Consider the following 24,481-nt stretch of genomic DNA (forward strand, 5'->3'; position numbering starts at 1 on the left):
CATCCCTCAAAGAACCGTGTCCCGCCTGCTCCTTCTCGCCGCCCTCCTTGCACGCCTCCGCCGGGGACTAGGGCCCAGTCCCCCGCCTCGCCCTCGCCTCCGGGAAAGAGCCCCCGCCGCCGGTACCCTCTGAGCAACGCCGAGAGCCGAGGGTTCAGCAACCGGCCGCCCCCCCCCCCTCAGACAGATAAACAACAACTGCAATCTTTTAGTAGCATTAAAGAATGATACTGTACCTTTGCTTGTGGTACTAACTCTTAAGGAAACCAGCCAGACACATGGTGGTTGATTGATTATCTTGGACCTTGTCCATTTTGGAGAGGGCAGTGATTGCCTTCCTATCTGCAGTGCCTTGGCCAGCCCCACTAGCTGAGGTCCCTCAGAGGGATCTTGCATAATATCATCTTCTTTCAAGGGACTCACTTTACAGCAAAGGAGGTAGGAAAATGTGTGTAAGACCATGAGATCCACTGTCTCATCATATACCACATGATCCAGAAGCAGCTGACTTGATGGAACATAGAACGAACTCTTAAAATTTTAGCTAAGTTGCCAGTGTAGAGATGATGCCCCAAAGATTTCAGGGGCTGTACCTCAAGATACAATATGTTCTTTAAAGGCCATTACATGGTTCTATCTCCATGACAGGTACAATACACAAGGCCGGGGGAAGTAGGAAGTAGGCATGGCCCCTCTCACCATTGTTCCCTGTGACCCACTGCGGAATTTTTGCTTTATTGGACCAGAGGTCCTGGTGCCTAGAGGAGGGACATTTCTAACATGGGATATGGTAAAGGTTCAACTAAATTTAAAGTTCTGGTTGCTCTCTGGTGAATTTTGTCTCCTCATGTCTATAGAACACCAGCCAAAGAAAGGAGTTACCATGCTGGCCTGGGTAATTGGCCCAAATACTATGGAAAGCGAAAGTTGGTGACACACAATGGGGGCCTGGAGGAGTATGTCTGGGGCTTGGGAGAATCACTGGGGCACCTCTTGCATTTCCATTTCCAGTATTAACCATAAATAGGCAATTGCAGCAGCCACAGCCTGACAAAGGTAGGGTAACCAGGGATCTCAGTCTCTTCAGGGATGAAGGTCTATGTTATCCTGTTGTAGAACCACCCAAGACCTGCTGAGGTGCAGGCCTAAGTGAAGGGACATTGGAGGAGCAATAGAGGAGAGAGATGATGAATATAAATTATGGCCTTAGGACCAAGTGCAGCAGCAGGGACTGTAGTCTGTCTCACTGTCCTTCCTGTTGTAAGATTTTATTATTTTTATTTTTTTAAGAAGTTGTGAGTGACCCTGAAGAAGTAAAAAGACAGGGTACATTGAACTTGAGACACAAGGGAATCTGAGTGATGCAATGGGAGGACTGTGGTGGACACTTGTAAGTGCCCAGATTTTCGTTCTTCTCCTGACAATAGCTAATTGCTAGTATATGACAGCATCTGCATCCTTTCTTGGAGGGCTGTTCTCCCTATACTAGTGGCAGGTTGAAGGGCATTGGAATTTATACTCCTGAGGTATACCCCTTAACTAATGACTGACAGCAGTATGAGTATCTACCTTTCATAACCCTTGAAAGTGAAAATTCTGAAGCTTATGCTGTTCAGGGTTTCCCCGAGTTTCTTAGTGAAATTAACATGCAGTTGCCCACTGTGGAGCTGGCTGGGTTCACATTCTCTTCCTTTCCATCTCTATATCACTTGCCCACTTCTCTGTTGGGGTTCTCTGAATTTCCCAAGTAAACCACTTACTCTCACATTTTTGTCTCAGAATCTGCTTCTGGGGAAGCTCAAACTAAGACACTTATGTAAAGAAAATCCAGGAAAATGAACTAAGAGCTATTAGAATAAATGAAGGAGGTTGACAATGTGGTCACTATATATATCCACACATATATGTACAGGGATACATATATACACACACACACATTCACATCTATAATGTATACACATATTTGCACTTTATAAATCAGTAAGAAAAAGATGAACATCTTAAAACAGGAGAAGCAACAGCTACAAATAGGTGAATCACACACACACACCCACATACACCCACACCCACACACCCAAGCTCCACTTCATGAACACTACCCAATAGCACTAGCAAATGCAAGATAACAAGGAAAAAAATATTTGGCTCTCAGATTAGCAAAAATTGAATATTAATGATAATAATACCCATTGCTGAGAAAGGTATGGGAAAACTGGTAGGAGGATCAATTAGAAAAACTGTCTGGAAGGCAATCTGGCACTATATATCTACAAATTTTATGAGACCCCACCAGTTTATAGCCAAGACTAGACTCTGAAAGATGAAGAATAGCTCTAATTCTCAAGGTAAATATACATAGCAACTTTATTTTTATCCTCTATGAGCCTTTACCAAAGGATTCTCAAACATTTTGCCAATTCTTAGAGTTATGTAGTCAAAATGCTTTCCCCCATGTATATAAACCCCTGTTACACAACTGGAATACCACTATTATGCCCCTTAATATCTGGAAAGTTGTGCAGGTATAATCCACTCCGTAAAGAAAATCTTTTAAATAGTTCATCTTGAACATTCAAGGAGTCTAAAGAGGGAGTGCAGGAAATTCTATTGATTTTTAGTTAATACAGGATAAGTACTGGGCAGGCAAATAGGGGTCACATTTCCTTTAGTTTTCCTCCACCTCTGAGGTCTACTTTTGGACTTGGACGGTGCCTCAGTCAATGGAGCTCTTGATTCATTATGTCTTCTCACTTCTCAGATTTCAAAATGTCCTAGTCTTGTGTCCCAGACTTTAAGTGCATTGACAGTCGAGGACAGTCAAGTGGTGACCAATGAATCTCTTTTATTCTTACAATGCCTTTAAGGAGTAATAGATCTTGTCTGGATCACAGACAAGACTTAACAGTTATATTTCAGGTAATTGGGTTTCCGGGCTGTATGGAGACAGTGGGATGTCAACTGATGGGAACCTTCACAGATCTTCCTTTCTCTGCAGGGCCACTTCTCAGCTGGTTTGGATTCCCTATCTTCATTTTCTCTTCCTCTTGACAGCAGGTCCTAGGGATCTAGTTGCTTTCCTTTCTTATTTAAAGATGTCATCATATACTCCATAACTTCAAGTTTGGTTTCCCTCTCAAAATCCACTAGAGAATGAGAAGCTGTTTCCCTAGTTCCCTTTTGTGTGGGCAGAAAAATATAACCCTGGTTTACAAATGCTGAGAATATATAGGAGCTTAGTTTGTTCTCTGCATTATGATCTCTGTGTTTTGTTCCTGATCACCTTTTGTGATGGTAACCGAAAAGCCTTTTTGGATCTCTCTAATTTTATTTTTGAATTTGAAACTCTCTAATTCCTCTCTTCTTCTGATGCTCCCTTTGTACTTTTGGGGGAAGGCTTCTCCCTAGAAGAAGTGAGCAATAGGTATCCCTTGTCTCCAGTGGGCCAGGTGCCTTTCTAAGGCCATCTGCCCAGATGTCAGCCACCCCTGTCACTAAGGCTCATGGGACCATTCTCCTCAAATAACAGTTTTACATGGTCATATAAAAAGTCACCTCTTCATTACAGCATAGTTGAAGCATTAAATTTGTAATAAATCTGAGATCATACTGTCAGCATGACACAAAGGAAACACTATGAAGAGAAATGGCAATGCTTTCATCCTAAATCTCATCCTACAGATCATATAAATTAAGTGATTGTTATTTACATTTTGGACATATAATTCCCATGGAGCTCATGTGCTTAAAAAGCTAGATACAAATAAAATTTTAGAAAAGTGAACTTCCTTTCCCATTGATTTACTTTTTGTTTCAGAATATTTTATTTATGTGTTTTTATATACGTAGCCAAATTGTATGATTCTAAAAACTATGTATCAACACTTTTCTCTTGTAAGTTAATTTTTTATACATAAATGCTACCTGTAGGGAGCTTAGTGGTAAAAGCTCCAAGCATATGCATTGCCTTTACCCTTAATAATGGAGATTATAACACCTGCCTCTTATTTTGTTATGCAATTCAGGTTAGATTACCTATGTTACTGGAACATACAAATTGTTTGTTCTCACTACATCTATCATTTAACAGTAAAAGACACCAATATTTTAAAGAATTCCCATGACCCCAGCCACTGCTCTCCACTCCTCTTATTTACTGGAAGAACAGATCTATCAACATTTAAAATCATATTCTAGAATTACACCAGACTAGCAAGCCCCTGGTTGAGAGAAACTGAATGCTTATAAACTTTAGATTCAGTCCACACCTCCTTGGCCAAAATAATAAAAGGCAGGGTATTTGGTATAGTCCCTGCCAAATTTTTTCCCCTTAGATCTCTATGCAGAAGTTCAGCGTGGTCCCTGCCATCTTCTTCTTATAATGCTCATCAAATTTCTGATTCATGGCCACAGTAAAATGGTTCTTCCAGTCTCCGGTCACTCCTGAAGGACAACAAAGAAATTCATGGGATGGATCATCACTCAGCCTAAACTTCCAACCACAAGGCACATCGTACCCAGGGACTCATGCTCCCTGTTTCAGATTTCATAGAGGTGCCCCACCTGTGCTGTATTTTTTCCAATTCTGGTCAACTATTGGGCTATGAAGCCACCTAACACAAAGTTCATAACGGGTTACTATGCCATTTCCTCAGGGATGGTGAAATGTCTTACAAGATGTTAGTTACCTTATTTGATGAAATGTTTCCTGTGGGTGAAATGATATTGAAGACACTTCATTCCTCACAAGTGACATTTATATAATAGTGATCTTCTGCAAGCTGTTGTACCTTGGCTGTCCAACCAATGCAGAAGTAATTAATCAATTAATGAAGATTTTCTCTAAATTTCTTCTATACTTTATTTCCTACTCCCCCACATCCTAATCTCCCACACAGCAGATGAACCCAAAGTGCTTGATATTAATGTTGACTTTTATGTTATAACCCAGAACAAATGAATTAAAGATTCATTTGTTCAAGGATGGGATCAGAGATTCTGATTTGTAAAGACTCTCAGATGATTTTGATTCAATCAAGTGAAGCAGTATTTGGGACCCACTAGTTGTAGTCCCCATTTCACTCTCTTATAATTAACTTTATGCATCTATTTTTCTATCTAGATATTAATTTCTTGAGGACAGAAATAATCTTTCATTCATTCATTCATTCATTCATTCTTTCAGTCACTCACTCAATAGGCATTTATTGGGTTCCTCTGATGTATGAGGTCCTGTGCTAAGTACTAGTGGAACAAAGCCAAACATGATACTCTCTTCTGGGCAAGCCATAGTTTCACTATGGAGGCAGACAATGAAAACAAATAAATAAACTAGAGCTCTGAACAAATGCAGTTGTGAACCATAGGAGAAAATGATAAAGGCTGCTTAGAAGATACAGATTACAGAGAGGAACATGCTTGAGTTGGATTTTTATAGTGACCAGTAGCATCAGAATCACCTGGGAACTCACCAGAAATATCTACTGAGTCAGGACCTCTGGAGGTGGGGTCCAGCAACCTGTTTTAACAATCCTCCAGGTGATTCTGATGTATGCTTAAGTTTAAAAACCGCAGGCCTAGGGTTTCACCAAGCAGGCAGGGAGAAGGAAGTAGAGATTCTCAATTTCACTGAAGTATACCACTTCTTCCTAAACATGAAGTTCAAAATTATTTTCACTTACAGGACTGAATGTATTTTAGAACTGAATTAAATAAAAGAGACATTACTGACCTTTCCTCATGAATTTTGAGACGGTGTGATCAAATATGTAGGAAGGTGAAGAAGTGTGGTTGGCCATGGGATTTTCCTTCATCACATCGAATGAGGTATGGTAGATGATCTTATTTATAATTTCCTCTGATAAAGGTTTCTCCAAGAATTCCAGTAGTTTGTGGATCACACGTTTTGGATTCTGACCACAGAGGGAAATGACATTATAAAGAGGGGATAAAAAAGAGAAGGTTTCAAGTTGTCCAATTTAAAAGACAGCTTACTATGTAGGATGTAACTGTCAGGGGTCTTTCCTGGATTCTGACCCAACAACACTTCAGTACCATTTGATTTTTTTAAATTTATGCTAAACATATACACAGCCTAAAATTTCCTCTCACTTACCCTTTTTAAATCTTCATAGAAGATGTAGAGGATACTGTGCTTGTCCTTTGCAGCCCACCATCCTTTCACGTGGTCATACCAGGAGCCATAAGACACTGCAAGAGTTAAGAGCACAGTTTTCAATAAAAGTGTCAAACCCGAAGAATTGTTCTAGTTCCTATATTTAATTCAATGTTACATACCTGAGTCATCATAGTGGGCTGATGTGCCCTAGGTGATTTATACTTTAAGACCCCTCCTCCTCTATCCAAACAAATAATGAAATTACAGTAGATGGAAGTAAAGTAAGTTATCATCCATTTGAGATAGTCTTCCATAACTGTTATTCAGCTGTAGCCATCTTTACAGTTAAAAAAAGAGGTTTATAGCATGCATTTATTATAAACAACTTTGCCTACATAGACTATTTCTTGGGACTCACTCTAAACCATTAAGTGATTAAATAACTCACCTGTTACTGGTAAACAACACTTAATTTCCAGTTCAATTACTGACTCAGGTAGCTTAGTCATAGTGTTAGAGTCCTCCTGCTGGTCTCACCTCATAGCTGTGCTGTGCACTTTGCAAGTGCATATAAGAAGAAGAATTTTTAATTTCCACTAAAGGGCTTTGTCTTTTTGGTAAAGGTGGGATCAGTTATCTTTTACCCAGGTGATAGAGAAATGCATGGGAACCTGAGTTAGCCAGTATCATATTTTTAGTTCTTTCCAGTGATGTTTTAGTGTCGCTGATAGATTGGCACACTTGGCAGCTTCCTGACTTTAGTTCGGGTCAGTAATCATAGGAACAGCTATAATCTTTATCGAGTGTTTGCTCATTGCATAAAGTGGACATGAAGCTTTGTCTGAAGGATGATTAAAAAAATTGTCCAGAAGTTCAGTGTGGTGGTTCCACAAGAAGCTAACTACGTGGGGGCCATAAGGTCCTGCAACCTCATTATGGGGTATGTACTTGGAAGATCCGAGAGCAGAGACATGAATAGACATTTGCACACTGGTGTTCATGGAGGCAGTATTCATGATTTGCAGTGAGTGGAGGTGGCCTAAGGGTACACTGACTGAGGAACAGAATGGTGAACTGTGGTGTATGCATACAATGGAATATTGAGCAACTATGAGAAAGAGTGAAGCTGTGAGACACCCAACGAAGTGAATGGATCCTGTAGACAGCATTTTGAGTGAAGTATGCCAGAAACAAAGGCAAACACTATAATGCCTCAACAATATGGACTAACTACAATGTGTAAACTCAGAATTGAATCTCAGAGCACAGCCTAACAGGGCAACGACTATTGTAATGGTTCCTAGACTGTAAGCTCTTACGGCAGTCAAATCTATTCCTGAAGTTTAACGGCTATCTCCAAACTCTGAGATGCTGATCCCTTTGTGTATAACCTGATTGGTCTCTGGAACACTGGGTATCTGTGTTACACCTGAAACTCAGAGCTAGAGTTCGGCAAATATGAATGCCAGTATTAATGCATACAGCAACTGTTTAAATAAAAAAAGCTGAAAAAGTGCCCAGACTTCAATTAGAGGTATGAATGAAGCAGACCTGATTAAGACTAGGGCAAATAGGGCCAAAGGGTAAAGTTTGAAACTGACTGTGTTAAAACTTCAACTTCCATGTGAGACCAAGGGAAGAGATGTTTATTTGGTGCAGGATCTATATTTTCTAAACAATATAAATTCTACAGTCAGTTTGTTCAAACACCACAATTACATGGAACCTTGAATAAGAAGTGAGATATGGTAGTTTTGTATAGGTTAGAGTGAAATAGCAACACATCCCAAAGTAATTTGGGCAGAGAATAAAAATATATATGCAGGGTCCCCCTGAGGAGCTGGGGAAAATGCGCAAGTGTTGGATTCCCTCACCTGGATTGTTGCTGACGTTCTCACAAACATTGAGGACTGATGGCTTGGTATGCCCAGCCCTCTATCTTGGGGCCTGCCATTATGAAGCTCGTTACTACAAAGGAGAGGCTAAACCTGCTTATAATTGTGCCTAAGAGTCTCCCCCTGAGTGCCTCTTTGTTGCTCAGATGTGGCCTCTCTCTCTCACTAAGCCACCTCAGCAGGTGAACTCACTGCTCTTCCCCCTACGTAGGACCTGACTCCCAGGGGTGTAAATCTCCCTCGCCACACAGAATATGACTCCCGGGGATGAGTCTGAACCCAGCATCATGGGATTGAGAACATCTTCTTGACCAAAAGGGGGATGCGAGATGAAACAAAGTGAAGCTTCAGTGGCTGAGAGATTCAAATGGAGTTGAGAGGTCCCTCTGGTGGACATTCTTACACACTATATAGATAAACCTCTTTAGGTTTTAATGTATTGGAGTAGCTAGAACTGAATATCTGAAACTATCAAACTCCAACCCAGTAGCCTTGACTCTTGAAGACGACTGTATAACAATGTAGCTTACAAGGGTGACAGTGTGATTGTGAAAATCTTGTAGATCACACTCCCTTTATCCAGTGGATGGATGGATGAGTAGAAAAAAGGGGGACAAAAACTAAATGAAAATAGGGTGGGATGGGGGGGATGATTTGGGTCTTCTTTTTTACTTTTATTTTTTATTCTTATTCTGATTCTTTCTGGTGTAAGGAAAATGTTCAAAAATAGATTGGGGTGATGAATGCATAACTATATGATGGTACTGTGAACAGTTGATTGTACACCATGGATGATTGTATGGTAAGTGACTATATCTCAATAAAACTAAATTTAATTAAAAAAAATGTCCAGAGGTGAAAGCTCCACAGACCAAATAGGCAAGTGGGTAAAATTTTTCTTCTGAATCGATGTATGTTTCCAGTTGACTTTAACTCTGTCCATGTTGGACTTGAGAGGAATAAAAAAAGAAGTCTTGGTTCCTTCCCCTCCCCATGCTTTTTTTCTACCTGCCTACTCTCAAAAATTCTGTACACAAATATTGTGAAATCCATTCTTAGTGTCTCTGTCTCTCCTCTTTCATCTCGTTTGTTGCTAGAGACATTGTTCTGGGAGTATTAACTTTGATTCATTTGAGCAACGTGCTTGATGGATTTTTTTTTTTAATTGGCCTTTCCAAGGATTTCTGTTTTTATCCAATTAATATTGAAGCATCATTTCATTTTGATCTTTTGTTTTTCTGAAGAGAATACAAAGCTTAGGATTGGTTACAATGAATTCATGGGGGCAATGTAAATACTTTTTTTTTTGATTTGGGAATTTAATTAAATTTAATCACATAAATGGGTTGTCAGTAGTGGCTCTGAAATACTATCCTGATTTTTTGGAATGTAATATTTTTTGTCTCTGCCCTCTCTAACTCTTAGAACAGGAAGAGCTGTTAAGGGTAATTTGGTCCTAATTCCTTTTCGGACTCAGCCCTTTTTGCCCAATATCCTGACAGAAGCTTGTTCAGGGATAGTCATATTGCCCAAAGACTGGGAGCTCTCAACATCATAAAGCTGTCATTTCATTATGGAAGCTATAATTATTTGAGAGCCATTCAGAGTGTGGAATAGACACCAAGGAACTTTCATCTACACTGTAGCTACAATGAAGTATTATAATCTTGTGTCTACATTAAAATCCATCCTCAAGCAATCCCCGTTAACCTCTAGTCTCTTCTTCTGTCTATTTGTTGCTGTTTCCTTGCTTTATTCTTCTCCTGTTAAGGTTTGAGGTCCTTACAAGTCTGATTTGACTCCTGGTCAATTCTGGTCAATTGCTTTCTTAGAAGATACAGCCCTAGAGGGTTCACTGCTGCCCTAAGCTGTCCAGATGTGATCTGGTTAGTATGGAAGACAAGGGGCCATAAGTGCTAGTTTGAATTTGAAGATTCTGCTAGAGAAGTCTAAGATTGCACTTGTTATTTGTACAGCCATAGGTAAATACCAGTTGCAAACTCCAGAGGGTGCCATTGACATTGTGGTGTAAGAGAATGGCTCCATCTGTGGTTGTGCAAAATACAACTTTTGTATCGAAATGCAGTATCCCCTGCAGCCTGAGAACACTGTTAGACCAAACTAACATGAAGTCTTTTCATTACCTCCCCACTGTCCCAGATCTTTCCATATGAAATGTCTCTTCTCCTTATTGTTGAAGTTGAGTTTTGGAAGCTCAAGTCCAGGATTTGGGGAATTTTACCTTGCCATATTTACATTTACAACCTCATATCGCCTCATTTACATTTGTTTCCAGTTTTGGAAAGACTCTCCTCTACCCAGCTTTGCAAGTCCATTATGAGAGAAGACAGGGCCTGGTCACTCAGAATGGCATTTGGTAACACACTCTACCAGAATTTTAGAGGTCTTGTTAGAGCCTCCTGAAAGATGGCATATCAAAAAATCAGTTTGCACTCACGTTTCCCAGACATGAAATCTTCAAAAAATTCTTCCCAGCTCTGAGGGTCAGGCAGTAATGAGGTCATCTTATGAAAGTAGTAGTAAGGTACCAGGCAATCCTTGGCATTTCTGGCCACATAGATAACCTACAATCAAGGAGGATAACCTACAATCAAGAAGGAATCCAGAGAAAGAAAAAACTGGGAGCGAAATATTGTGGAAGAGTTTTCCAAAACAATGAAAACTACATGTTATAAGTATGCAATATTTTTATAAATTTTATTGGGTTATTAATTAAAAATATTAAATAATCAAACTGAGCCCCCTTTTTGACTTTCTACTCTGATGGATGTGGGGGATATAAAGATGAATTGAGAGTGCCTGGGTTGTCAGAGTGGTCATACCTTATATAGGAAGATGAAAATAATTTCAGGATAATACTTTAAATAATGACTGAAATATGATATAATATGCTAAGTGGTCATAATAGGAAGAAGAGGCAGAGCATTCCTGGGCATTCAGGAAAGGAACCATGACATGGTGAGTCTCAGCTACGTCTTGATGGGTGAATAGAAATTTTCTAGCTTCAAAATTGGGGTAAGATAGGGTAATGAGAAAGCCTATTCATATATACTGTCTTTTTCGACTCTCATAAATGTTAGGGTTGGGTAGGAGGAGAAGGAGTAGTATCTTCCTTTAATTGACAGTGACTGAGATTTACAGAATTTGAGTGACTTTCCCACCAATACATGGTTAGTATGTGGTGTGATCGGGCCTGGAACAGACATTAGGACACTGAATCCAGAACTTCCTCCCTTGCCTGTTTAATTCCTTGATATACCCAGGAGATGCTTACTGAAGGTTGTCTCAGACAGTATTTCCCAAAAATGTGCTGATACACTTTTTTTTTTTTTTTTTTTTGATAGTTGGGTTGTTCTTGGCTTCTCTTTGTGAGTCCAGGAAAAATGAGGAGACTAGCATGACAATGCATTGATTGGGAACTTGTGATCATGAATTTGACCAGCATTTAGTAAGCCCCCACTATGTGCCACACATTATTGAGAACACAAAATTGGACATGACCTAGTCTCTTCTTTCAAAGAGCTCTATCAGAGCTTACCAGTCTATCAGAGAGGCAAGAAAAGAGAAAATTACAATACAGTGTGGTGAATACAATGATGGGACTAACACACCACCTTTATGCCTGTGTGTATATGCGAAACTCATCTAGCTATGAGTTGCCAGGGGAAGTTTCCAAGCTAGGTGGTATTTCTGTGGCAATCTGAAGAATAAGTAGAAATTAGCCAGATAAAGATAGATGGGGAAGAGGATTCTTGAGTCAGATGAAACAGCATATGGAGGGGTCCGGGGTGTCAGAAAGCATTTTGTGTTCAGGGACCTGGCAGGTTTTCAGGATGACTGTAGCAAGAATAGGGGAGTATGAAGAAATTGGGATGGAGCTGAAGCAAAGTCCAGAGACCAAGGCTTTGAAAAGTCAAATAGAGAATTTGGACTTGATCTTAAATCTACCTTTATAAAGGTTTAAAGTCAGGAAATGCCTTAGTTTGTGTTTTAGAAAGATCACTGGCTGCAATGAGGAAGATTGGAGGTGGCAAGACTAAAGGCAGGCAGAGAAGTTAGAAGGCAGGAGAACAGTGTGTTCAAGTGGTTGTGATGTGCACTGGACAGGTTAGAAAGATGTTGCAGAATTAATTGGTCTTTGTGAGAGATCAGATAAGAAGGTGAAAGAGATAATGATGGCAGGTTTTTAACTTGGTCGATTTGGGTAGATAATGCAAGTTTGGAAGCCTTAGAGAGAAGCAGATTCTACAGATTTATTTCTGAGGTCAGGAGACTATCCTCTTAAAATTTAGTAGAGCAAAGCAATAAGGTTTTATTTTAAAATGTGTTTACACGTGAACATATTCTTTCTTCATTCTATCCCAGCTCTTCTTTGTACTTGCTTATTTGTAACAAATAGACTCTACTTTGGAAAATTTAACCAAGGAATTAGAATCAGAGAAAGAGGATATTAGAAGACATGGATTACATAAAAGATTCAACATTTACATAATCTTTGATTTTGAGGACTTAAAGTCTAAGACCAATAACAGATATGTCCTTTCGAAAGATAGCTTCAGTTACATACTGTGTATCATAAAGCTAAGAGTTGTTTGAAAAGCCAGCTCTTTTTACCTTGCAGTTTTGTTTCCAGACAGATGGTGGTATTAGGTGTGAAGGAAGGTGAGTTTTTAACATTCGTGGTGAGGGCATTTCAATAGCTTTCTCCAAACCTAGAAAAACAATTCACACTTTTCATTTTTGTTGTCACTCTTGAGAAATCCCCAAATTTATTTTTGTGTTAGTCTAAAGAGTGATTTATTTCATTTTTTTCCCCTTGGAGACAATAGCTATATATTCACATGAAAATGTAAAACATCACTTCCTTCCTATTCTTCTAGTAAGCCTTTCTTTATTTCATCTTATTTACTTATTTATTATTTATATTTGGACTCTCAGGAAAGTTCTTTAGCTCCCTTAATTAGTTCTGTGAATGTCCTTAATTTACTGTGGAGGGAGTTTACTCCTCCTTCTCTACCTTTCCCTTCTCTTCTTCCTAATCCTCCTCCTTTTTCTTCAGGAATCATTCCCATCCTTTTATGGTAGCTTCACACTAATTTCTGGCCCTTCCATGATCCAAATACAGGAAGTAGAAAAAAAGGGGGAGGTTGTTTGCCATCAGTTCATTGGGAAGGAGAAAGAAAATAAGTAGAAAGAATAACTTGTTGGGCAGCTAGAGGTCACTAGCTAAAGATACACAGGGGCTTGACTTCTTGACCCATGCACAGCCAGACCTTGAGTAACAGACAGGTGAGCTCATTCTTCCACTGAATCCCCTTTCCAAGACACTGCACATTATTTTGGTATCTTGTAGCCAAAGCCTTTTCAGTGATATTGACTATTACTCACCAGATTTTTCCATGTGGGGAAATGCCAGTTCAATGAAAGGGTGTTTCTCTGAAGAGTTGGCTCGTTTGCACTTTGCCACATCCCCATCATTTTGAATCATGTCTAAAATTTCCTGCATCCAGGTTGTACCTGAAAACACTGAAAGTGGTTTTTTAATTTTAGTCATGTCTTCATCTTAAGTAACTGAGTGTATATTTTGAAGAAATATAGAAAGCAATATGAGAGCACTTTGAAATTAGATTAATATTGTGGAGGCAAAAAGGAAAACTTTTGTTATATTACCCCTCCCTTTTAGATATAAGATCATTACAAAATTTCTTTGTGGTAGGACTTTGAATGCTCTTTTAACTTTTATTATGAAAAATTTTAAACAGAGAAAATTCAAAAAATAGCATGAAGACACTCAAAACATTTTCAAATTTAAAAAATAATTTTTCTATCTACAAATCTTCCTCTCAAAAGGTAGAGTAAAACTAAACAGAAAGATTTGTAGATAGCTAGATAGACAATAGATCTATTGATCAATAGATAGATTAGATAGATATAAAGTCAATATAGCAAAATTATTTCCACTTTTTCACCAACACTTAGTATCTTAGCCTTTTAGCCATTCTAATGGACATGTAGTGGTATTTTATTGTAGTTTTAATTTGTATTTTTCTCATGATGAATAATATTGAGCATCTTTTTCTGTGTTTATTTGTCATTAGTATAGCTTTGTTGGTGAGGTATATTTTCATGCTTTTTGCCTACTTTTAAAAATTGAGTTGCTTTCTTCTTGACTTGTAAGAGTTCTTTATTTTTTGTTATGTATATATATATAGCATATATTGTGAATATATTCTCTCAGTGTATTGTTTTTTATTTTCTTAGTGGAGTCTTTAGAAGAAAAGTTTTAATTTTGATGAAGTCCATTTGATCAATTTTTTTTTTCTTTTATGGTGCTTTCCATGATCTAAGTAAAAAACTGTTGCCTAACCTAAGGTTGGAAGATTTTTCCCTATTTATACTTCTAACGTTTTATAGATGTAGTTTTGGAGTTTAGTTTTCTGATCCATTTCTTGCTGGTTTTTTCTTTTTTGGGTAAGTTGTGAGGTCAGGGTCAATCCTCTAGGTTTACTGTTATGCCAATACCACGTTGTTTTGATAGCTGAAACTAATAGAAAGTCTTGAAATCAGATAATGTAATTCCTTCAACTCTGCTTTTCTTTATCACAAATATTTTGGCTATTCTAGGGCAATTGCATTTTCATATATCTTAGAGTTGATTTATCAATTTGTGATTGAGATCACATTGATATAGATCAATTTCAGAAGAACTGATATCTTAACAATATTGAGTCTTTTGATCCAGGAAAATGGTATGAGTCCCCATTATTTAAGTCTTTTAAAATATTTTCAGCATACAATCTTGCGTGGCCTTTGTTAGATTTGTTCCTATGTATTTTATGTTTTTTGATGCTATTTATTATAAATGGCATTTGAAAAATTTCATTTTCAAATTTTTTTGTTGCTAGAATATTTAAATACAATAGATTTTTTTTTGTATATTGACTGTGTATCCTGTGACCTTACTGAATTTACTCATTAAGTCTCATAGTTATCAATTAAATTCCTAAGTATTTTCCACATACATTGTCATGCCATCTGTGAAAAAAATAATTTTACTTTTTTCCCAATCTGTGGACCTTTTATTTCTTTTGCTTGCCTTATTTCTCTAGCTGGAACCTCCATTAAATTGTGAAAACATCCTTATTTTCTTTTGGATCTTAAAAGGAAAGCATTCAGTCTTTCACCATTAAAGGATGTTATCTGTGGATTTTTCGTAGATTACCATTATCAGGTAGAGGAAGTTCCCAATTTGGATTTAATTTTCTCTACTTTTCTGATCTTAGGTTGGAAGCTTCGATTATTTATTTTAGACCTTCCATATATCTGCACACATAGACATATGCATACAAACACATATAAAATTTAAAAATAAGTAAAAAACATTTCTCTTTAAGTACTGCTTACGTGCATCTTGAAATTTTGAAATGCTGGGCTTTCATTATTGTTTGACTCGGTATTTTCTAAATTCCCTTAGAGCCATATACTATTTAAAATGGTATTATTTAATTTCCAAGTATTTGTGGATTTCCAAAATATCTTTTTTACTATTGCTTTCTAATTTAATTTCATTTTGGTCAAAGGACATGTTCTATATAATTTCGATGCTTTTAGATTTATTTGAGAACTTGTTTAAATCCCATTTTATGGTCTATATTTTTAGTGTTCCATGTTCACTTGAAAATAATGTGGGTTCTAGTGGTATTGTGTACTGTTCTAAAAATATCAATTAATCCAGTTAAACCAATTAATTAGTTGGTAATATTGTTAAAGTATTCTCTTTCCTTACTGATTTCTTGTCTACTTGTTCTATGAATTACTGAGTGAGGAGTATTGAAATCTTTAATTTTAACTGTAGATTTGTCTCTTTCTTCTTTCAACTGTCACAGTTTTTGCTTTATTTATTTTGAAGCTCTGTTATTAGGTATACACACATTTCTCTTCATCTCTGGTAATAATACTTGTGATGTTATGTAGTCATTCTAACTTATTTACAATTATTATTTTCATGGTATATATTTCTTAACCTTTTACTTTCACCCTATCATGTCTTTATATTTAAAGTACATTTTAGGAAATGTACATTTAGGAGTTTAGGAAATTTTTATTTAATATAATTATCTGGAAATTTTTATTTAATATAATTATCTGGATAATTAGCCTTCAATCTACCGTTTTCTATTTGTTTTCTATTATCCCATCTTTGTTCCTTTGTTACTCTTTTCCTGCTCCCTTTTGGATTAGTTGATTGTTTTGTAGAATTCCATTTTGCTTATTTGCAATACCTCTTTATTTTATTTTCTAGCAGGTGCTTTAGGATTTACAATATGTATCTTTATCTTATCACATCTGTGTTGAAATAACATTATATTATTCCATGTATTCTGTAAGAGCCTTATAACAGTATACTTCAATTTCCCCTTCTCCTCTCCTGAGCTTTATTTTGGTCATAATTTTACTTCTACATCCATTATTTTAATTTTTGCTTTAAACAGCCAATTATCATTTAAAAATTTAAACAAAAAAAGTCTATTGCATTTAGCCATATGTTATAATTTCTGACATTCATTTTTCCTTTGTGTCATATATCCAAGGTTTCATTTAGTATCTTTTTCCTTCATACTGAAGAGCTTCCTTAAACACTGCTTTAAAGTGTAGTTCTGCTTATAACATATTCTCTCAGTTTTTGGTTGCCTGAACAGAAGTCTTTATTTGGCATTCATTTTTAAAGGATATTTTGTGGGATATATATATAATTTTTGGTTGACAATTTTTTAAAAAAGTTTTTAACTTTAAAGATGTCATTCATTGTCTTCTTTTCTGCATTGCTTTAGCCAGAGGTCTGTGGTTATTTTTAATTTTTCTTTCCCCAAAGCAATGTCTTCTTTCCATGGCTGCTTTTAAGATTTTCTCATTGATTTTCAGCAATTTTGTTGTGGTGAAGTTTGATGTTTGTGTGTATTTGTGTGTGTTTCCTGCTTGGTGTTCATTGAGCATCGTGGATCTGTGGGTTTATGTTTTCACCAAATGTGGTAAAATTTTGTGTATCATTTTAAAAATCCTTTTTGTATCCTCTCCCCTTTCTGGAAATCCAATTAAACATCAACAGTTTTGTCCCAGAAGTCACTTTTTTTTCATTCCTTTTTTCCTCTCTGTACTTTAGGTCAGAGAATATCTGTTGCTATAATTTATCTTTTCTTCTTCAGTGTCAAATCTGTTCTTAATCTCTTCTAGTCAATTTTTCATTTCATTTATTGTATTTTTTTTTAATCTCTAGATATTCTGTTTGGCTCTTTTTACTATCTTTCATTTCTCTCATTAGGTCCATATTTTTCCTTTAAGTATTTGGAATATACATATACATTTTAGCTGTTTTAACATCTGTATCTACACCATCTCTGTCATTTATGGATCTGATCCTATTGACTGATTTTTATCTTGGTTATTGATAACATTTTCCTGCTCTTTGACATTTTGAGTAATTTTGGATGCTGGACATTGAGAATGTTAGGTTATTGAATGTTAGATTTCTCCTCCTCCTCCTCCTTCCTCTTCTTCCTCTTCTTCCTCTTCCTCCTCTTCCTCTTCTTCTTCTTTTAGGGATTGTGGACAGTTAGCATTTAGTCAGTTAAGGTACTTATGGATTAACTTCATCCTTGTAGGTTTTATTCTTTGTTAGAGTACATCTAGTATAGCTTTTGCTCTAGGTGCACTTTGGTCCTACTACTAAGCCATAACCTTCCTAGGGTCTCTACTGAACGTCCAGGATGTTCAGTGAGACCTTTCCATTCTGCTGTGCATCAGTTGTCTTTTGCTGCTATAACAAATAACCACAGACTTAGTGGGTTTAAACAATATCTGATCATGAACTCACAGTTACTGTAGGTGAGAATTGCAGCAAGGAGTGGCTGGATTCTCTGTTTAGGGTCTTACCAGGCTAAAATGAAGATATCATCTAGAGACCTTCTCATCTGGGGTTCAAGGTCCTCTTCCACACTCACTGGTTGTCATCAGAATTTAGTTCCTTGTGGTTATAGAACTGATGTACCAATTTCCTTGCCACGTGGCTCTCTTCCTTTCAAGACAACAATGATGCATTGTATCTTGATTGTGCTTTGAATATCTCTGACTTTCTCCTCTTCCATATCTCTTGGATGCCTCTTCTGCTTTTAAGGGCTCATGTGATTCCATTGGACCCACTCAGATATCCAGGATAATATCCCTGTCTTGAGGTTAACTGAGTATACCTTTAATTACATGTTCAAAGTCCCTTTGGAAATATAGCATAAAATAACCACAGCGGTGACACCAGAGGACTAAGGTCATTGGGGCCAACCACAGGCTGGCTCTAACACAAAAGTCCTCAGTCCTATGTGATCTCTGGGAATTATTTGACTGACAGTTTCCCAATAGCTTCATGCCTAACATCATTGAACTTTTCCCTCTACCAGCATGTTAAGTATTCAGCAATGGACTCAAGGAGTCAGCTATTCAGATATCTGGAGCTCTTTCTTTGTGCAGTTTCTATGGTACTCTTCTCTGCAAATTCCAGCCCTTTCAGCCTCCCAGAACACCTGTATCAGGATTCTCAACTCAGTGAGTGTGCCATGCTTTCCTTGAGTTCTCCCTCCCTGCATCATGATTCAGAAAGTATCTCCAGAATGAAGCTGGGACAATTTTTGTCCAATATCTGGTTATAGTTGTTTCATAAATTTTTTCCGGCCTTCTAATTGTTTATGGTTGGAGGGGAAGTTGAATCTAATTCCTCTGTGATGGCTGGCCAGTAGGTGCTTTGAAATTTTTTTTACCAATCAGTTACAGATGTTATTCTTCTGGATGCTCAAACTGTCCCAAATTTGGCCAATATGATCTCCTTGAAGCTGATCTTGTGTGTTTTTGACATACCTTCATAGTTTTTGAACATTTATTTGCTTTCTAGCAAACTAGACTCACCTTTACGTTCCCTGTCCAGGACTGGGATCAGCTACTCTCCAAAATCCTTAGTTCCCTTTGGTCAAGAATGGTATTCGAAAACCAAATTCTGGGCATCAGATATACTCATTACTATTGGGATGTATGTGTTTCTAGGACTTTTCAGAGGACAGAGTTAAAAATTTAGGTTATTTTTAACCAAGGCCAAATCTTTGTATTTCTTTGCATGAGCCTAAATTGGAACAGAGTAGAAAGTTCTTGGTTGATAAAATTCAAGAACTTTGGGGGATTCGACAATCAGTGTTTGAATAGCTGGGATGATGGTGCAATATCTGAAGCATGGCACCCTCCAAGAGGAAGGCTGCCCTTGATGAGGTTTTATGTTGGAAAAAAGCTAAACTTATTTCAACTTATTGACCTTATGTTTTATCCAACTTACTGGTTCTCAGATGAAGGCAATATTGGCCCCACACCAAAGACATTTAGAAATGTGTTTCCGGCCATCAGTAGGAAGTGCTGTTAGTAATTTATACCCTAGGGACCACTGATGCTAAATTTACTTCAATACCAAGTTCAGGCCTGCAAAATAAAGAGTTGTTCCACCCAAAATGCCAATCATGCTTCATTGATGAATACTGAGTACTGATTGTGTCATTTCTAATCTTGGAACACTTTTATGTTTTTGTATGCTTACCTGACTTTGGGTAACTTGCCAGCATAAGATCGTCAGGCCTGGCGTGGAAATTATAGATTTTATCCCATATTTCTTTAGATACTACTGGCACACGGGCCCCATCCATTTCCAGTATATTCAATATCAATGACTTCTTTTCCATATTATGAGCATTCTTTTCAATCTGTGCCATTGGGAATTTGAGATTGATATTTTCAACTCTATTTAAAATAAATATTATATTTTATGGCTCATAGTTAGGGTTATCATCTTAATTACTGCTATTAATTGGAACAGTATAAATTAATGAAAGCTAACCTATGTAAAATGCTAACGAGATACGTTATATACTTCATCTTCACAACAACCACATAAAATAGGGACTATTATTATTTGTTTTTTATATGATGAAGCTGAGATTGCACTGGATTAAGTAATTTGATAAACATTGAATAACTAGTAATTGTTGGAGCTGAGATTTAAACCCAAATTGTTTCCTAATCCATGTTCTTACTAACAATATTACCTCTTGTATTGGTAGATAAAATTATATTAATTTCTCATGTTATACATTGCTTCATAATTTTCAACATGTTATCTTGTGTAATTATTACATAGTTAGAAATGTGGCTGTTATCTGAAGAAAATCCCAAACGGTCATTCTGTGGGACATTCTAAAGTTGATTTTCTTGTTGTAGTTCCTATAGTGAATCTTCAAAAAATAGGCCTCTCAGGTGGTCATAGTTCAGACTATGAAAAGAAATGCATGAGTTCACACTGATGTTCCCATTTCAAGTTCATAGCTATAGGGTTTTATTTAACCACCTCGATTTTATAGTTGTATCACCTTACTCTCATGCCAAAAGTTATAGATCTTAATAACTCTAGCATAATCACTCATTTGCTTTCTCCTGCAGTGCACATGCAACAAACTCAGCATAACAATACTAGTTCTGCTGCCAATAATATAACTGAAAACAGTTTAAGATTTTAAAAGACATTTATATGATGTCAAAAAAACTTAATTTTTTCCTCTTGCTACTCTTCCTCCTTAAAATCCTCAGGTCTGATGATTTTATAGTTGTTGTGCCTAATTTTCAAGGAACAGATGATCTTGATTTTATAAAAGTTGTTCCAACGAGTTGAAAAATAGTGAAGGCTCCTTTTACAAGGCTAGTGAAACTTGCATGAGAAAATGATATAAGGAAGTAAGCACAATACTGGCAAATAGCAACTGTTAAACATGTTATCTTTTATTGGACAATTGTTAATTATGTTGTTGCTATTGTAGATAATATTAATTTTAACCAGACCGCAGGAGGCAAAAAGGTGACGTCTGTGGAAAACCAACTTCAATTATCATACAACCTGGAACAAATAGAGGCAAATAGAATAGTGGATAGATATTATATTAATAGGGTAGAGTACAGAGGGGAACTTTTATAAGAGATTCAGAACTTAATCACAGAGGAGCAACATAAGATCTGAAGTTGAGTAAGTCATGAAAACAAAGAAATTGAAAGAAACAACGTGGAAAGTATAGACAGCCTGCCATCTCCTTGCACTGCTTAGATTATTTTTTCTGGCGTACCCTTTCATTGAGGGCACAAATCTTTTGAGAATTCTAACAAAATGTAGGGGCTTCAGTTCTAGCTACTAAATTCCTTGGGCCTAAGGTCTCATCTCTTGTGTCCACATGGTCTTTAAAACCCAAGCCTTCATCCTTGCTGCTCAAAGCAGGTCACCTGGCGATAGTTAGAAAATGAGGAATCTTGCAGGGCCTGTCCCAGATTTACTAAATCAGATCCCACATTTTAACAAGATGCCTGGGGAGTTCTGCTGCTTTATGTGATTGAGACAAGCACCAACGAGGAATCCCCACCCCACATGCCTGCTTCGTACCCATGCTATTCTGGTTTTTGGTTCTTTCTTTGTTACTGGCAATTTGGGATTTCTTTCTTTTCTTTTCTGTTGAGCTTAGCTATTCATTTAAAGAGATATTTAAATGAAGATATTATATTAGAGATATTCCCAGAATTTCTAGGTGTTTGCAGTGGGAGCTTGTTCAGACAATTTATAATGGCCAAATTGGAGGAGCCAGAAGTCCCCCTTTCTTTTCCTTTAGGATTTCTTTCCTATTAATTCACCTGTGAATTTTCAGGGGATCTATATGTGGCCAGGCACTGGGTTAATGTCTGAAAATACAATTAGTAAAGGAGAAGACTGTTAGGAGAAATCTGGGTGAGACTTCACGACCCCTGCCCTTGTATGTAGTAACTTGATCATTTCTCATAGGAAAGAGATGGAGTTAATAGATGGTGAGAATTGTTTGTTTGTTTGTTCTTTTAAAGCAATAAATGTAGTATAAAAGGCACGTTGTCTATGTGTTTTTTTTTTTTTATTTTTTAAAAGCTATAAATGTACTTTAAAAGGGACATTGTCTATGTGCCTTTCCAGGAAAGAGTAAATTGCAGTATAGGCAGAAATTGCTTACAGATCTCTGTTAAAGATGTTTATTTGTTGAGAGATTCTCTGGCTGGCTTTCTATATTTTTATTTAGTAAAATAAATTGTGATTAAGACTTTTGTGCCAACAATCTTTACTCTGGCCAAACAACTGAAGAGGCCAGAACACTTCACATCCTCATCCTTGGAAAGCTGTTAAATGATATGTACAGTGTGCTCTGCCTGTGTCCCCAGCTCCCTTGCCAAGTGGACCAAGTGTGCTCAGGTAGAGGATTACACATAGATGGGCAGTAGCTGACCAACCTTTGTTAAATAGTGTCTTTTATAAGGAACAACAGTAAAAATCCTATGTTTGGTCTCTGCTTGGCATCTTAAAACTTCATTTCACTCAGTGGAAAGAAAGAAAGACCTTTCCTAGAGGAGGGAGTCAATTCCAAATCTGGAAGATTCCAAGACAAAGGTTCTTAATTTTTGTGTGTCAAAGAACTCTTCAGTAGTCTGGTCAATAATGTTTTAAATGCCTAATATAAAATGTACAACATCTCAAAGGAAACTAACTGAAATATAGTTTCCAAAATATTATAAAAATTTTAGCAAATTACAAATGTGCTAAACATAGAAATCTAAATGCTTCTTAATTGACACTTTAAATAACAAGATATAACAGTGGATCTATTACAGTTACCATATTTTAGAAATTGAGATAAGCATAATGGTATTTTACAACTGTAATGGGATAAGAAAAATCTGATTTCTATTCTCTTTAAGATAAAGTCACAGGCACTGCTAATAATACATTCATAATGGGAGGAAATGCTAAATTTCAATCAAAGGTTAGTGAAAATAAAGATATGATTTTTTCCTATTGATGTTTATGGACTCCCTTGAAAAATATTCATGGTCTTCTAAGACAAAAGTGCACTAGACACACAACAATCAAGTGTAAAAATGACATGGATGAGAAAGGTCTGTCCCTCTCCCAAGGTTAAGCTCTAAATGACCACGCAGGGTGGCCCGTCTGGAAGAGAGAAGGCATCCTTTCGGCTGGTAGCTTCTCTATTCTGCTGCTACAGCCAAATGAAATCATAAAATGTAACCATTCTCTAAACGTCTTCTTTCAGCCCATTAGATAAATTTCTGCTTGAGGATTTCTCCTTAGTGACAAGGACCCAAACCCTAATGAAGGCACACGAGGCATTTCAGATCAGTGATTTAAGACTCCAAAAGCTAAGCTTTCATTGCTTGTTTTTTTTTTTTTTTTTAATGATTAAAAGTGCCCATATTTTCCCATGCCCTTGTGGTCATCAAGGCACTAGAGTGACATCTTCAAAAGCTGACAATACCTACCTGATCAATTCAGGAACCAGACGAAGCGGCGCACTGATCTCAATCAAAACTGGTTCATGAAAATTCAGAACCAAATCCTGGAGGCACTAAGTATATGCACAGCAAGTCCAAGCTCAATGAAGGTCTAAGTTTAGAACCAAAGTAGTCTGACATGGGTCAGGTGTATTTGGAGGGTCGGTAGGTGAGGAACCAGTGAGGAGTACTCCGGAATGACTGTCCGGAGCTTTTAAAGCCAGAGGGTGTAGAGGTAGGTGGGTGGTGCATCTTCCTGGCTTTTATAACGTGACTTTTGCAAATAACTATAGAATGTGAACAAACAGTCTAATAGGAGTGAATAAAAGTCCATAATCCATTTATCATCCCAGTAACTGCTTTAGATGGAGTCTCACACACTGTTCCAAAGGGCTGCAAAGTCTGCCTCCCAGTACCTGAACTTTTGCACAATTATTTCAGCCCATTCTTATGACTCTGTCTAAATGTCCTGCTATCTCTCCCCTAAACGTCTTCTGCCATTAGGATTGCTTGAGGAGAAAAGCCCATTTTAGGAAATCACAAGGCCAGCAAAAGAACCATAAATTCGCTCATTTCCCAATTTTTGTGCATTTTATTTTCTTCAGGGAAAGAATGTTGGAATTAGTGGGCAGGAATTTGTTGAGAAACTATGGCTGTTAGCTGGGTAGGGAGAATAGAATGTAGTCCCCAGGGCCTTGCACCCCCTCACTTAGTCCTTAACTAAATTTCATTTTGTTCAGTTTATTTCACTGCCAGTTTTACTCTTCTCTTTACACATGTGCTCGTGGTTGGAATCCCCTTGCCTTGTATTTTGTGTATGTCACAAAAACGTCTTCATGTGCATTGATTTTCCATGTGTCCTGTTTGGGACCCAACATAAGAGTGCCTTATCTACCTGTTTCTCTTTGTCCCTCCCCGTGGTTTCTTTTTACTACACATATTTGACAATATGACCCAATGTTTATGTACCTTCTTGTTTTTTTGTGTGTCTTTTTTTTTTGTGTGTGTGTTTTTAATCAATTTT

The 24,481-nt window shown here is 37.2% G+C and overlaps 1 protein-coding gene across 1 annotated transcript; it reads right to left on the reverse strand.

Annotated features, from left to right (window-relative positions):
• Window positions 1-2,378: 2,378 nt before the first annotated feature.
• On the reverse strand, window positions 2,379-19,826 carry LOC119512379 (sulfotransferase 1C3-like). The gene is made up of 7 exons (XM_037807003.1): window positions 19,655-19,826; window positions 13,420-13,557; window positions 12,646-12,743; window positions 10,469-10,595; window positions 6,113-6,207; window positions 5,729-5,909; window positions 2,379-4,440 (listed from the first exon to the last, which is right to left on the reverse strand). The coding sequence occupies exons 1-7, from the start codon at window positions 19,824-19,826 to the stop codon at window positions 4,328-4,330; spliced, it is 924 nt and encodes a 307-aa protein (XP_037662931.1). The 3' UTR covers window positions 2,379-4,327.
• Window positions 19,827-24,481: the final 4,655 nt, after the last annotated feature.

The sequence above is a fragment of the Choloepus didactylus genome, chromosome 17 (assembly GCF_015220235.1).
Source record: "Choloepus didactylus isolate mChoDid1 chromosome 17, mChoDid1.pri, whole genome shotgun sequence".
NCBI classification, from domain to species: domain Eukaryota; kingdom Metazoa; phylum Chordata; class Mammalia; order Pilosa; family Megalonychidae; genus Choloepus; species Choloepus didactylus.